This window comes from Liolophura sinensis, chromosome 1 (assembly GCF_032854445.1).
Source record: "Liolophura sinensis isolate JHLJ2023 chromosome 1, CUHK_Ljap_v2, whole genome shotgun sequence".
NCBI lineage: Eukaryota > Metazoa > Mollusca > Polyplacophora > Chitonida > Chitonidae > Liolophura > Liolophura sinensis.
Genome location: NC_088295.1, coordinates 92,651,915 through 92,668,504, shown reverse-complemented (window position 1 = coordinate 92,668,504; position 16,590 = coordinate 92,651,915). Strand labels below are relative to the sequence as shown.

Here is a 16,590-nt window from a genome sequence, read left to right as displayed (position 1 = left end):
CCACACTATGGCGAATGACAAGGGACAAGCCATGTGTGACATACATGTGCTCACACAGTCACCACACTATGGTGAATGACTAGGGACAAGCCATGTGTAACATACATGTGTTCACACAGTCACCACACTATGGTGAATGACTAGGGACAAGCCATGTGTAACATACATGTGCTTACACAGTCACCACACTATGGTGAATGACTAGGGACAAGCCATGTGTAACATACATGTGCTCACACAGTCACCACACTATGGTAAATGACAAGGAACAAGCCATGTGTGACATACACGTGCTCACACAGTCATCACACTATGGTGAATGCCAAGGGACAAGCCATGTGTAACATACACGTGCTCACACAGTCATCACACTATGGTGAATGACAAGGGACAAGCCATGTGTAACATACATGTGCTCACACAGTCACCACACTATGGTGAATGACTAGGGACAAGCCATGTGTAACATACATATGCTCACACAGTCATCACACTATGGTGAATGCCAAGGGACAAGCCATGTGTGACATACACGTGCTCACACAGTCACCACACTATTGTGAATGACAAGGGACAAGCCATGTGTGACATACACGTGCTCACACAGTCATCACACTGTGGTGAATGACAAGGGACAAGCCATGTGTAACATACATGTGCTCACACAGTCACCACACTACGGTGAATGCCAAGGGACAAGCCATGTGTGACATACATGTGCTCACACAGTCATCACACTATGGTGAGTGACTAGGGACAAGCCATGTGTGACATACATGTGCTCACACAGTCATCACACAATGGTGACTGACAAGGGACAAGCCATGTGTGACATACATGCGCTCACACAGTCACCACACTATGGTGAATGCCAAGGGACAAGCCATGTGTGACATACATATGCTCACACAGTCATCACACTACGGTGAATGACAAGGGACAAGCCATGTGTGACATACATGTGCTCACACAGTCACCACACTATGGTGAATGACAAGGGACAAGCCATGTGTGACATACATGTGCTCACACAGTCACCACACTACGGTGAATGACAAGGGACAAGCCATGTGTGACATACATGTGCTCACACAGTCACCACACTATGGTGAATGACAAGGGACAAGCCATGTGTGACATACACGTGCTCACACAGTCACCACACTATGGTGAATGACAAGGGACAAGCCATGTGTGACATACACGTGCTCACACAGTCACCACACTATTGTGAATTGCTAGGGACAAGCCATGTGTAACATACATGTGCTCACACATTCATCACACTATGGTGAATGACAAGGGACAAGCCATGTGTGACATACATGCGCTCACACAGTCACCACACTATGGTGAATGACAAGGGACATATGGCCTAACACATTCTGTTGGCCATCTATTCTCTCCCAATTCCAACAATGAGTAGAGAAATCTACAAAATCCCTGCAACTTGGGCCTGTACCTTAGATTGCTCAGGTGAGGAGTTACACACCACTATGGTTACCTGCATCGCCATCATACACAATGACTGCTCTTAAGCAGAAGCTTGTCACAACATTCATACCTATACTAAAACAAGGACCACATTCAAACAGAACATGTCAGCTTGGCCAACAGGAAGTAACTGAAGGTTAACTTACCGCCACATCTGGAAGATGAACCCTGTTGGACTCCAGGGTACAGTTTACCACAGCTACCTGTATGCCATTCAATAAAACCTGCAGGCAAATACACACACATGTAGTTTATTATCAATATGTATCACCCAAACTCAACTCATCACATGCAATAAAACATCCTGGAAGTCAACAGTTTACTGAGTGTATACACATGTAGCTGAGGAAGGTGCTACCCACCTGTGCACGGTCATGGACTGCTCCAAACCTCACCACCCCACCTGTTGATAGCACATGCCTGTACACAATGTAACCATGAGCTTGGCCACCATTATTATTGATATCCAGCATTTCCATGGCAACCACTGATTTAGATCGGATAGGCTGAAACACAACGAAAAGCCAAATGCTAATATGTACATAACATAAATATCCCTGGCTTTATCTTCATAGCTCTACCCTCAACATGTACCCTAATTCTTCAACCTTTCAACCAGCTCAGCAACGAAACCTTGCAGAACTATGGAGCGTAGAAAATTAATCTGCACAGGTTTATGGAGCTTGCATTTTTAATGACACATACAAAAAGTTATTTTTAGCATCATTTTCACAATAATTGTATTAATAAATTCCACTGAAAAAAGGGCTGCAGTGGTTGAAAAGATTTACAGTAATTTAAGAAAAAATGAATTAGACAGTATGTAAGCCAATTCTGTGACATGGGTATGCTCTTTGTAATATCATAAACATGTACCCAGTGAAACATACCAACCTCAACTGTTCGTAAAAGGTTTGCCCAGCTTAAGAAGAAATCCATAGCAACGTCACCTGTTGAAACAAAATCAAACCAGTTTTAATTATCTGAGAATGGCTGATTGGCTTCTTTTTACATGTAGCATGACAGGCAGTTCTTTGAGTCCCTTTATCTCCTTGCCAGCTGCTGCATTGGAGAAATTTTTAACACCCTATCACAATGACAATTCACCGACAGAGGGCCATGACTACAAGACATTGTATATCGTAGCTATGGCAAATTTGTGTTTGTTACCAAACACAGCGACTAACAAATCAACTCAGACTCTTATCCATGTTAACCATTAAATAATATAGATAACATAATACTGACATAACACTGACCAAGCACTGAGTAAACCCTGGGCTTCAAATTTTAGTACAATGTATATAGAGAGAAAGTCAGACCATGTAGGACCTAAAGCATGGTCTTTCCTACCATATGCAGCCTTCATCACATCAGGTGGGGGGTCAGGGAGACTGTGAATTCCTACAACAACACAAAACCGCTTAAACATCAAGGAGTCAGATTTATAAATAAATCTTACACAGTCATCCCCTAACCCAAACTTCAAGCTGTTCATCAAGAACAGTACAAATTTTCTACCAGAAAGTAAAGATTTTATGCTGAATTTTTTACATTGCAAATTACTTTCATTAGTACAAAATTCTAAGAGACCATTTCCTTGAAAGATACATGAAACACTTGGTGTTTATTTGTTAACATGGAGTACAGGAGAAATCCCAGAAGCTTTTATTGGACCAACCCATACAAAGCCATTTTTACACCTGAGGAGAAATCCCAGAAGCTTTAATTGGACCCACCCATACAAAGCCAGTTTTACACCCTGAGGAGAAATCCCAGAAGCTTTTATTGGTCCAACCCATGCAAAGCCAGTTTTACACCCTGAGGAGAAATCCAAGAAGTTTTTATTTGTACCAACCCATACAAAGCCAGTTTTACACCTGAGGAGAAATCCCAGGAGCTTTTATTCGACCAACCCATACAAAGCCAGTTTTACACCCTGAGGAGAAATCCCAGGAGCTTTTATTGGTCCAACCCATACAAAGCCAGTTTTACACCATGAGGAGAAATCCCAGGAGCTTTTATTGGACCAACCCATACAAAGCCATTTTTACACCCTGAGGAGAAATCCCAGGAGCTTTTATTCGACCAACCCATACAAACCCATTTTTACACCCTGAGGAGAAATCCCAGAAACTTTTATTGGAGCAACCCATACAAAGCCATTTTACACCCTGAGGAGAAATCCAAGAAGCTTTTATTGTACCAACCCATACAAAGCCAGTTTTACACCTGAGGAGAAATCCCAGAAACTTTTATTGTACTAACCCATACAAAGCCAGTTTTACACCTAAGGAGAAATCCCAGAAGCCTTTATTGTACCCACCCATACAAAGCCATTTTTACCAATTCCAATTCTTTTAGGCATATCTTTCTTCATTTTCCTGAAAAACATGGAATGCAACCATGTTCAGGTGCAAAAGGTAAAGATAATCTTTGACTTAGAAATCTTGATGAATAACCAGTATTTTGTAGAGAAGGCAGCTGCAGAGTGCTACTTACACAGGAATGAGAAGAACCTGCAGAACAAGAATAGTGCCATGCACACACCTATAACCTACCCTGGGGCTTTAACACTAAATCCATAAGCATTGTCTTAATGACTTTAAACTTCCTTGTGACATCCCCAGCCTCCGTCAATAAGGCCCCGTAATCTGTCAACCACAAAAGATGAATGTTATTATCTGTACTCATATACTGTAACTTGTGGCACGATAACGCGACAAAGCTTCATTCCCAAATATATTTGATATATCTGTTTTTCTTCTCCTTTATATGTATAACTTCATGTTAAATAAGCACGTACATGTAATAAACATGATTTTGTAATTCAAGTCTTTTTGTGGATGCACCAGGTTCAAGCCTGGTTCTCATACACCGGGAAGATGACCTGACCAGCTGTGCCTGAAGGTTGAGTCAGCCAGGGACCCACAACTCAAGTCTGACCACCTGTGCCTGAAGGTACTGTCAGCTGAGGACCCACAACTCAAGTCTGACCACCTGTGCCTGAAGGTACTGTCAGCTGAGGACCCACAACTCAAGTCTGAGCACCAGTGTCTTAAGGTTGAGTCAGCTGGGGGCCAGCGACTCAAACCTGACCAGCTGTGCCTAAAGGTATTGTCAGCTGGGGGCCAGCGACTCAAACCTGACCAGCTGTGTCTGATGGTTGGGTTAGCTAGGGGCCAGTGACTAGAATCTGATCACCTGTGCCTGAACGTTGGGTTAGCTAGGTGCCGGCAACAAAAGTCTGACCACCTGTGTCTAAATGTTGGGTTAGCAAGGTGCCGGCGATTCAAGTCTGACCAGCTGTGTCTGAAGGTTGGGTTAGCTAGGGCCAAGTGACTAGAATCTGACCAGCTGTGCCTGAAGGTTAAGTTAGCTAGGTACCGGTGACTTAAGTCTGACCAGCTGTGCCTGAAGGTTGGGTTAGCTAGGGGCCGGCGATTCAAGTCTGACATCCTGCTTCTAAAGGTTGGGTTAGCTAGGTGCCAGCAAGTCAAGTCTGACCAGCTGTGGCTGAAGGTTGGGTTAGCTAGGGGCCAGCGACTCAAGTCTAACCACCTGTGTCTGAAGGTTGGGTTAGCTAGGGGGCAGAGATTCAAGTCTGACCACCTGCGTCTGAAGATTGGGTTAGCTGGGGGCCGGCGACTCAAGCCTAACCACCTGTGTCTGAAGGTTGGGTTAGCTGGGGGCCAGCGACTTAAGTCTGACCACCTGTGTCTGAAGGTTGGGTTAGCTGGGGGCCGGCTATTCAAGCCTGACCACCTGTGTCTGAAGGTTGGGTTAGCTGGTGGCCGGTGACTCAAACCTTCCGACACAGGTGGTCAGGTTTGGGTCGCTGGCCCCCAGCTAACCCAGCCTTCAGACACAGGTGGTCAGACTTGGGTCGCCGGCCCCCAGCTAACCCAACCTTCAGACACAGGTGGTCAGGCTTGGGCCGCCGGCCCCCAGCTAACCCAACCTTCAGACACGGGTGGTCAGGCTTGAGTCACCGGCCACCAGCTAACCCAACCTTCAGACACAGGTGGTCAGGCTTGAGTCGCCGGCCACCAGCTAACCCAACCTTCAGGCACAGGTGGTCAGGCTTGAATAGCCGGCCCCCAGCTAACCCAACCTTCAGACACAGGTGGTCAGGCTTGAGTCGCCGGCCCCCAGCTAACCCAACCTTCAGCCACAGGTGGTCAGGCTTGGATTGACGGCTCCCAGCTAACCCAACCTTCAGACACAGGTGGTCTGGCTTGAGTCGCCGGCCCCCAGCTAACCCAACCTTCAGACTCAGGTGGCCAGACTTGAATCGCCGGCCCCTAGCTAACCCAACCTTCAGATACAGGTGGTCAGGCTTGAGTCGCTGGCCCCCAGCTAACCCAACCTTCAGACACGGGTGGTCAGGCTTGAGTCGCTGGCCCCCAGTTAACCCAACCTTCAGACACAAGTGGTCAGACTTAAGTCGCTGGCCCCCAGCTAACCCAACCTTCAGACACAGGTGGTTAGGCTTGAGTCGCCGGCCCCCAGCTAACCCAATCTTCAGACGCAGGTGGTCAGACTTGAATCTCTGCCCCCTAGCTAACCCAACCTTCAGACACAGGTGGTTAGACTTGAGTCGCTGGCCCCTAGCTAACCCAACCTTCAGCCACAGCTGGTCAGACTTGACTTGCTGGCACCTAGCTAACCCAACCTTTAGAAGCAGGATGTCAGACTTGAATCGCCGGCCCCTAGCTAACCCAACCTTCAGGCACAGCTGGTCAGACTTAAGTCACCGGTACCTAGCTAACTTAACCTTCAGGCACAGCTGGTCAGATTCTAGTCACTTGGCCCTAGCTAACCCAACCTTCAGACACAGCTGGTCAGACTTGAATCGCCGGCACCTTGCTAACCCAACATTTAGACACAGGTGGTCAGACTTGGGCCGCCGGCCCCCAGCTAACCCAACCTTCAGACACGGGTGGTCAGGCTTGAGTCACCGGCCACCAGCTAACCCAACCTTCAGACACAGGTGGTCAGGCTTGAGTCGCCGGCCACCAGCTAACCCAACCTTCAGGCACAGGTGGTCAGGCTTGAATAGCCGGCCCCCAGCTAACCCAACCTTCAGACACAGGTGGTCAGGCTTGAGTCGCCGGCCCCCAGCTAACCCAACCTTCAGCCACAGGTGGTCAGGCTTGGATTGACGGCTCCCAGCTAACCCAACCTTCAGACACAGGTGGTCTGGCTTGAGTCGCCGGCCCCCAGCTAACCCAACCTTCAGACTCAGGTGGCCAGACTTGAATCGCCGGCCCCTAGCTAACCCAACCTTCAACCTTCAAGCTGGGGGCCGGCGACCCAAGTCTGACCACCTGTGTCTGAAGGCTGGGTTAGCTGGGGGCCAGCGACCCAAACCTGACCACCTGTGTCGGAAGGTTGGGTTAGCTGGGAGCCGGCGACTCAAGTCTGACCACCTGTGTCTGAAGGTTGGGTTAGCTGGTGGCCGGCGACTCAAGTCTGACCACCTGTGTCTGAAGGTTGGGTTAGCTGGTGGCCAGCGACTCAAGCCTGACCACCTGTGTCTGAAGGTTGGGTTAGCTGGGGGCAGGCGATCCAAGCCTGACCACCTGTGTCTTAAGGTTGGGTTAGCTGGGGGCCGGCAACTCAAGCCTGACCACCTGTGTCTTAAGGTTGGGTTAGCTAGGAGCTGGCGACTCAAGTCTGACCACCTGTGTCTGAAGGTTGGGTTAGCTGGGGGCCAGCGACTCAAGTTTTTACGACAGTAAACTAAGCTTGCGTAACTGAATGTTGTTTGTATTGCTAAACCCACATCATCCATGTATACATCCATCTAACACAATAGTCCCACTTATATTCTGACATGGTAATATATAGGAGACCTGACATACAACTTTGTTAATGTATGTAAATAATATGCATGCCTGTGGTGTGAACTGTTTGTGTTGTAATGTAGGCACAAATGTGCACCATAAAAGGCTAGTGCTGCCAAGCATGAACAACACTATAATCAACACCACATTCCTGATGTCACCGTGATTAAGACTGTCGGGTCTTCTACAACAAAACTGGGACTATGAGGAAGGTCTATTCCATCTGTAACAACTACATGTTACTGTAACTGGTATCCATCTGACCATCTGAGGGATGTAACAACTAACTATAACTTGTAACTGACCATGTGCAAGTTGTAACAACTAACCCTAACTGGTAACTAACCATGTGCAAATTGTAACAACTAACCGTAACTGGTAACATCTGATCTGTACTTGTCGAAATGATTGGCACCAGCAAAGAAGCCAAAATTTGTTCCACCATGGAACATATAGAAGTTGACAGAACTTTGCATTGTAAGAATATACTGTAAGGATTCCATTAGTCCTGTGGGCAAAAAACAGAATATTATTACATGATCTTAATGTAAAAGCTAGAGGCCCATTTCAGCTCTGGTGTAGGTCTAATACACACAATATTATTACATGATCTTAATGTAAAAGCTAGAGGCCCATTTCAGCTCTGGTGTAGGTCTAATACACACAATATTATTACATGATCTTAATGTAAAAGCTAGAGGCCCATTTCAGCTCTGGTGTAGGTCTAATACACACAATATTATTACATGATCTTAATGTAAAAGCTAGAGGCCCATTTCAGCTCTGGTGTAGGTCTAATACACACAATATTATTACATGATCTTAATGTAAAAGCTAGAGGCCCATTTCAGCTCTGGTGTAGGTCTAATACACACAATATTATTACATGATCTTAATGTAAAAGCTAGAGGCCCATTTCAGCTCTGGTGTAGGTCTAATACACACAATATTATTACATGATCTTAATGTAAAAGCTAGAGGCCCATTTCAGCTCTGGTGTAGGTCTAATACACACAATATTATTACATGATCTTAATGTAAAAGCTAGAGGCCCATTTCAGCTCTGGTGTAGGTCTAATACACACAATATTATTACATGATCTTAATGTAAAAGCTAGAGGCCCATTTCAGCTCTGGTGTAGGTCTAATACACACAATATTATTACATGATCTTAATGTAAAAGCTAGAGGCCCATTTCAGCTCTGGTGTAGGTCTAATACACACAATATTATTACATGATCTTAATGTAAAAGCTAGAGGCCCATTTCAGCTCTGGTGTAGGTCTAATACACACAATATTATTACATGATCTTAATGTAAAAGCTAGAGGCCCATTTCAGCTCTGGTGTAGGTCTAATCACCAAAAATACCCTAAATGACCATGAATTTCATCCATGACTAACTTGCTTGTTTTTCCTGATTGTAAGAGTTCTTTTTGATTACAGAAAGGTGCTTTAGGGTTTGTTTAGAAGGTAAATTGGAAAAAATGCAAATGCAAATGGAAAAATGCAAGTTTCAGCACCAAAAATAATATTTTTTGACATCTATTTGCCTTTAAAATGCATTTTTATGGGCGAAATGCTAGATCAATTAAGGTATTATTTATTTATTTACTGATTTTTGCTTCAAACCAACCGACCTGATGTAATATTATGCAAGTTAGCACCATCCATTGTTTTTGTCACCAAATCCCTCAGGACAAAGTAAATATGTAAAAAAAAACCCACAACAAAACAAAACATAAACCCAAAAAACTGGAAACAAGAGATACCCCAAAACACAATCAAATAATATAGATACTTTCACAGAGATGAGCCCTTGATCGTTGGTCATTCCGGTAGACACACAGGCTTTCAGGCTATCACAGTTACCTGCAACTGGCGGTTAGGCTGAGCATAAGAGCTGTTTTACTGTAATGGTATGACAACAGTTATCTCCCTTACTATCTGTGCATACCACTTTTAATAGTGTGGATTCGCTGTTGAGTAATGATATGACCAGAGTTAACTTCCTAACTGTTCATGCTCACCACTTGGTGCTATTTCACTGTCGAGTAAATGGTATGATAACAGTTATCTCCCTTACTTATCTTCACTTGTTCCACCGTAATGAGATGATAACAATTAATTCCCTTACTTTCTGTGCCTACCACTTGGTGTTCTCTGTCCCAGTGGTCAAACCAGCCTGTCCAAAATTCCATTACCATCAGCGGGACGTCCGGATTGGAGCGACGGACCAAGTCCAGTAACACTTCCCCCTGACTGGCCTTCTGAAAGTTCACCGTGAGCAAGGCTGCAATCAAATCAAACACATCAAAGGTAAATGGTAATTTATCTGAAAATGACACCCTACAGTTTTCTTTCACAACACAGCTATAAATAAACTGTATATAGGCTTTGGGTTTTGTCACACTTAACAATTTTTCAGTCATACATGTATGACAACGAGGTGGAATTAGGTGTGTGTCTATATACTGTGCCCGTCCGTGGAAGGGCGAGTCCATGCCGCCAAAGTAATGTCGTCGCTAAAGTATCATGCAGAAGACACCAGACATGACACTCCACCCAGCCACATTATACTGACACTGGGCCAACCAGTCCTGTTTCCTTGCTCTTACCTTCCAGCGTTGAGTGTCAAGTGAGGCAGCTAGCATTTCAAAGTTTTTGGCATGACCCAACCCGTGTTTGATCCTGGGTCTTTTGACTTTGAGGCAGACACCTTAACCAGTAAGTCACCAAAGCAGTCCCTGTAACTGTGTAGTTTTCTCTCACATGGTACATGTAGTTATCAACAAGCTCATAGGCTCCCCATGCTGGGCAGCAGCCATATTGGACAATGTAATCTCAGCCTTCCTCACAATGACTTCAAACCACTATGTATTAAAATATGAACTCCATTGGACGAATAACTGTTGAAGACCAGTACCCAGGACCACAAAGTTATGTGGTATTATACTTGAACTTAGATTTGAACTTGAACGTTAATTTTTCGTTTCTGTCATGAATATCTATCACAACTCTAATTAAAATAAAACATTTTAAGGTAAGTCACAATTGTAGCACGATAAACTGTTGTTAAGTTAAGAATGAATTTGACTTGAGTCTAAGAAAGTTTTGTGATCCTGGGGCCTGATGTTGACAAGATCAGGTGTGACAGACAGGCAGACGGGTGGACACAGGGGTGCATTTTCATGTCCCCTTATCACTTTTGTGACAGGTTTCTGTCACAATATAAACTGTAAGCCCACAACAACTGTCCAGACGCCGGCGAATTCCATGGCGGTGTAAGAATACTGGAAAAATGCAGCACACATGTACCTTGAGGTAAAGGAGCACGAAGTACCCCCTCCCTACTCTCTGACACTACCAAAAGTTCTTGGATCCCATTAGCCCGCAGAGTCTGCACGGAACAGAGAACAAACAAAATTACAGGGAAACCTTGAAATAAACTGTCACTAAGCACATATTATTATAACACAAGTATGAACTTGAATGAAACTGATGGAGCAGACGTAACTAGATTTATTTATTCATTTGATAACTCAAGAATATTCATGTAACTGGAGAACTGGTTTCACAAAGTATACAATAGTTCTAGCTCTGTACCAAACAAAACATATACACCTAGACCATGAAAATCCAGGAAAACTGTTCTCTCACCTGGGCAGATGAATTGCAGGTGTTCCACCTCATCACTCTAAATGTAACTACCAAAATCTTAACGCACCTGAAAATTATCTGATTAGATCTGTACTTTTCATTCACCTGGGCTATAAACTGTAGGTATCTCATTACTTCAAATGTAACTACAAAAACCACCTGAAACATGATTACTCAGTTTTGTACTTTTCACTTACTTGGGCTATAAACTGCAGGTGTTCTACCTCATCACTGTAACTACCAAATTCATTCTCCACCTGGACCATAATAATGGGACCTCCTCTGCTGTACTAAAGAAAAAAAATCTAATGTAGGCTCACAAATACATGTAGCATAAAATATCCAAAATGATGTCTGCAGTATGCTAGAGCACAGTGTTTAATTTGATAAAATAAAGGTCAATGGGGACCATTTCTAATGAAGCTAGTTTGTATCTGAGGAACACTTGTGACTCACATGTAATGTGGGAAATAAGCCAGTACCAGCCATTGTGGCAGGTGTTTGTTATTACCTGAAGGTCAACGACTTTAGGGAGAAGCTTCCTGAAGTAGCTCCTGACAGCATCCATGTAAGGTGGATGATTAGTTCTCATCTTCATCGTGGGGTCATGTAGCAGCCAACTGCAGGCACAGAACAAAGCCTGGTTTGTTTGTCAGCTCCGAACTCACCAACATCATAAACATTTCAACATTTCCTCTCCTATTTGAAAATTTGAAACTGTATTTTACCATAATATGGCCATTTGCATGGATACAAAGATAATGAATCAAATGAAAAGATTGCTGATGTCTTAGAATTATTTATTTATTTGATAAATTCATATTTGCTTTACATCATATTCAAGAATACATTTATACTTTATATTTATATATTTATATTTAAGTCTTTCTTTTTTTTTTCTTTTCATTTCTTTACTCATTTTTGTTTCCTTCAAAGTATGTATGTATGTATGTATGTATGTACATGTATGTATGTATGTATGTACATGTATGTATGTATGTATGTATGTATGTATGTATGTATGTATGTATGTATGTATGTATGTATGTACATGTATGTATGTATGTATGTATGTATGTATGTATGTATGTATATATGTATGTATGTATGTACATGTATGTATGTATGTATGTATGTACATGTATGTATGTATGTATGTATGTACATGTATGTATGTATGTATGTATGTATGAACATGTATGTATGTATGTATGTATGTATGTATGTTTGTTAACATTCCAAACTGGAAAAATACATGCCATTTTAGTGTTGTTATATTGGCTATATATTTTCATGTGACACTGAAGTACATACATTTGTTTACCATATGTATATTGTGTTTTGTGTGAAGACGTTGTGAAAAAGCGTTCCATTGTAAAGTGATCGATTGACCTTCAGTGCAGACGGCATTATCCTATTACCTGGGCAGTCCTCCCATGTCCCATTCTGCACAGATATATGGGCCTGGTCGTAATATCATGTAGAGCCCTACGTCGCGGGACAGCTTGATGAAACGCCTGCTCATATATACATAATAATGAAATGTAAAACTGTTTTAACAAAAGCACACAGCAGTTCAATTTGCATTACTTCTCTATCAGCATTCAAAGTCCACTGAAATCAATAAAATTCATTAAACAGCTGTTAGCAAAAAAATTGCCAACACTGATACCAGCAATCAATAGTCCTTCAATGACTACAGATGAAATAATAGTTGGAGGATAAAAGTGAAAGCAGCACAAGTGAGTAACAAATGGAAGCCTACATGTATATCCTGCCCTTCACTCTTAGTCAGGTACACAAATCTCCATGACAACTAATCCTATGCAAGTTTTCTCACTGATGTCCTCAATTTTAACATTACAGGTGTGCTTGTGTATGCCTCAACATGGACACACCTGATTCCTGATTACAGTTATAGCTGTTCATGTAGAACAGGTGATGGGCAGAAGACAAGCATCCTAACCTCAGATCTAGGTTATCTGCCATGGTAAAGTGGCCCCTTCTCTCTTCATGTTTGTTCCAGGCTACATACCTAGGAAGAGAAAGATCCATTCCTCTGATGAAGTCAAGTAGAACAAAAGTACAGGTATCATGGATTATAACACTGGCATTTCAACTGTCTAAATTAAATATCACACATGAACTTTGCAACCAAATTAAATATCTATTGTTGTCTGCACATATGAATTCTTGAGTATGGCCTGAAACAACAATAAAATACTGTATTAATAATCACAACTAAATATTTTATTTCATTACTATTATCATTAAGATTTTTTTTGTTACACATATACAAATGAACACAGTTTGAATGGTTTCAAACTCACGTTTCCACAGTGTTCAGTCCAGCTGCTTTCAGTTTCAACAACCGATCTTTCCAGTACACCATCGGTACCCTGAAGTAATGGATGCTACCACTGAGGATGGTGAGGGGCTTACCATCTAGCATAAAGTGACGGTTTCTCAGCTTCAGGGAGCTGTTCTGATGAGTGAAGTCATACTCGAAGCCTTCAGGCATTCTCAGTGGTTCAAAGTCATCAAGCACGAGGCCTGGCCTCGGCCTAGTGTGTACTGTCCCGGAATGCCACACCAGCCAGTACAGTGCTGCTATCAGGCATGCTGCCAGAATCCCAATGCGTTTTAAATGACTTTTATGGAAGTATAGAGATCCTATTTTAATAGATGTATTCATGCTGGAGATGTCATTCATCTGTATAAAGTGCAAAGAAGAAATTGTAAATTCTCGTTCACAAAAAATAATATTGGCTCCACCATTAGACATAGTTATTCATAAATTTCTAAAATTTATTTAATGCCACACTCAAGAATATATCACGCACAAATTTCCTGTCCAAGGGTGGGATTGAACCCGTACCTTGTGCATCCTTGCAACAGCAAAACAAGCACCTTTAACCACTCATCCACAACACACTCTCAATACATAATTAGGTATGCTTACCATATTAATGTTAATAAAGGCTACCATATCTCACCCAGTAGATGTGAACCTTCCACACAGTAACATATCAATATCTGATTTTGTTTGAGATTAAGCTTTAGCATAGGTCTTTTTTCCCAGCTATACAAAATCAATAAAACTGTAGTACAATTTTAGTGGGAGACATGAGCATGAGTTACACAGAAGGTCCTAATCGCAGCAGAGCACATCATTTTCTTCTGTGACCTCACAGTGCCTGTGTACTTCATGTGTTTTATGAGCATATATATGCCCATTTTGACATAATAAAGGAGTGAGTCAGTGAGTCAGTGAGTCAGTGAATGCTTAAGGTTTAACGTCGTACTTAACAATTTTTCAGTCATAAGACGACGAAGGAGTCCTTAGAGTGTATGTACTGTGCCTCCTTGTTGCAGGACGGTTTTTCACTGCTCTTTTATCTAGTGCTGCTTCACTGAGACGACTTACCGAAGGCAAGTAAGCCACCCCGCCTGAGCAATTATACTGATACGGGTCAACCAGTCGTTGTACCATCCCATTAATGTTGAACACCATGTGAGGAAGTTACAGCTTCTTTGTAAGGTCCTAGGTGTGACCCGACCCAGGATTGACCCTGGATCTACCATTCCCGACGCAGATGCTCTACCAACTGTGTTATCAGGGACAGTTGGCATAATAAAGGAAAAACACCAGAGCTTTGGATCATTTTTTAAAGAGTGAGTACGTTTTATGAGTTCGCCATTCTAATGAGATGCCCAAACCCTTCATTTTTGAATGTGCCTGCCACATAAGTCAAATACCTGGCTGATACATAAAGTCTAAGTGTTTCAACAACCAGCCATATACTCATTACAAATACCTGACATATACATAAAGCCTTAGTGTTTTAACAGCCAGCAATATACTCACTACAAATACCTGACTGATACATAAAGCCTTGGCATTTTAACAGCCAGCAATATACTCACTACAAATACTTGACTGATGCATAAAGCCTTGGCATTTTAACAGCCAGCAATATATTCATTACAAATACTTGACTGATACATAAAGCCTTGGCGTTTTAACAGCCAGCAATATGCTCACTACAAATACCTCATTGATACATAAAGCCTTGGCGTTTTAACAGCCAGCAATATACTCATTACAAATACCTGACTGATACATAAAGCCTTGGCATTTTAACAGCCAGCAATATACTCATTACAAATACCTGATTGATGCATAAAGCCTTAGCGTTTTAACAGCCAGCAATATACTCATTACAAATACCTGACTGATACATAAAGCTTTAACATTTTAGCAGCTAGCAATATACTCATCACAAATACCTGACTGATACATAACGCCTTAGCGTTTTAACAGCCAGCAATATACTCATTACAAATACCTGACTGATAATAAAGCCTTAGCGTTTTAACAGCCAGCAATATACTCATTACAAATACCTGATTGATACATAAAGCCTTGGCGTTTAAACAGCCAGCAATATACTCATTACAAATACCTGACTGATAATAAAGCCTTAGCGTTTTAACAGCCAGCAATATACTCATTACAAATAACTGACTGATACATAAAGCCTTGGCATTTTAACAGCCAGCAATATACTCATTACAAATACCTGATTGATACATAAAGCCTTAGCGTTTTAACAGCCAGCAATATAGTTATTACAAATACCTGATTGATGCATAAAGCCTTAGCGTTTTAACAGCCAGCAATATAGTTATTACAAATACCTGATTGATGCATAAAGCCTTAGCATTTTAACAGCCAGCAATATACTCACTACAAATACCTGATTGATACATAAAGCTTTAACATTTTAGCAGCTAGCAATATACTCATTACAAATACCTGACTGATACATAAAACCTTAGCATTTTAACAGCCAGCAATATACTCATTACAAATACCTGATTGATACATAAAGCCTTGGCGATTAAACAGCCAGCAATGTACTCATTACAAATACCTGACTGATAATAAAGCCTTAGCGTTTTAACAGCCAGCAATATGCTCACTACAAATACTTGACTGATACATAAAGCCTTGGCATCTTAACAGCCAGCAATATACTCATTACAAATACCTGATTGATACATAAAGCCTTAGCGTTTTAACAGCCAGCAATATAGTTATTACAAATACCTGATTGATGCATAAAGCCTTAGCGTTTTAACAGCCAGCAATATACTCACTACAAATACCTGAGTGATACATAAAGCCTTAATGTTTTAACAGCTAGCAACATACTCACTACAAATACCTGATAGGTGCATAAAGCCTTGGCGTTTTAACAGCCAGCAATGTACTCATTACAAATACCTGACTGATAATAAAGCCTTAGCGTTTTAACAGCCAGCAATATACTCACTACAAATACCTGACTGATACATAAAGCCTTAACGTTTTAACAGCTAGCAACATACTCACTACAAATACCTGATAGGTGCATAAAGCCTTGGCGTTTTAACAGCCAGCAATATACTCACTACAAATACCCGAGTGATACATAAAGCCTTAATGTTTTAACAGCCAGCAATATACTCACTACAAATACCTGACTGATACATAAAGCCTTAACGTTTTAACAGCCAGCAATATACTCACTACAAATACCTG

The 16,590-nt window shown here is 42.1% G+C and overlaps 1 protein-coding gene across 1 annotated transcript in view; it reads right to left on the bottom strand.

Annotated features, from left to right (window-relative positions):
• LOC135481763 (beta-galactosidase-1-like protein 2) overlaps positions 1 to 13,664 on the bottom strand; it is a 31,288-nt gene extending 17,624 nt beyond the window's left edge. The window contains exons 1-13 of the mRNA XM_064761446.1: positions 13,334 to 13,664; positions 12,970 to 13,038; positions 12,425 to 12,520; positions 11,515 to 11,623; positions 11,201 to 11,293; positions 10,662 to 10,743; positions 9,481 to 9,636; positions 7,714 to 7,851; positions 4,056 to 4,148; positions 2,848 to 2,898; positions 2,389 to 2,444; positions 1,857 to 2,000; positions 1,641 to 1,718 (exon numbers count right to left, since the gene is read on the bottom strand). Of these exons, the coding sequence (XP_064617516.1) occupies positions 1,641 to 1,718; positions 1,857 to 2,000; positions 2,389 to 2,444; positions 2,848 to 2,898; positions 4,056 to 4,148; positions 7,714 to 7,851; positions 9,481 to 9,636; positions 10,662 to 10,743; positions 11,201 to 11,293; positions 11,515 to 11,623; positions 12,425 to 12,520; positions 12,970 to 13,038; positions 13,334 to 13,524 (1,356 nt within the window). The 5' untranslated portion in view covers positions 13,525 to 13,664. The remainder of the gene's footprint in view (positions 1 to 1,640; positions 1,719 to 1,856; positions 2,001 to 2,388; positions 2,445 to 2,847; positions 2,899 to 4,055; positions 4,149 to 7,713; positions 7,852 to 9,480; positions 9,637 to 10,661; positions 10,744 to 11,200; positions 11,294 to 11,514; positions 11,624 to 12,424; positions 12,521 to 12,969; positions 13,039 to 13,333) is intronic.
• Positions 13,665 to 16,590: the final 2,926 nt, after the last annotated feature.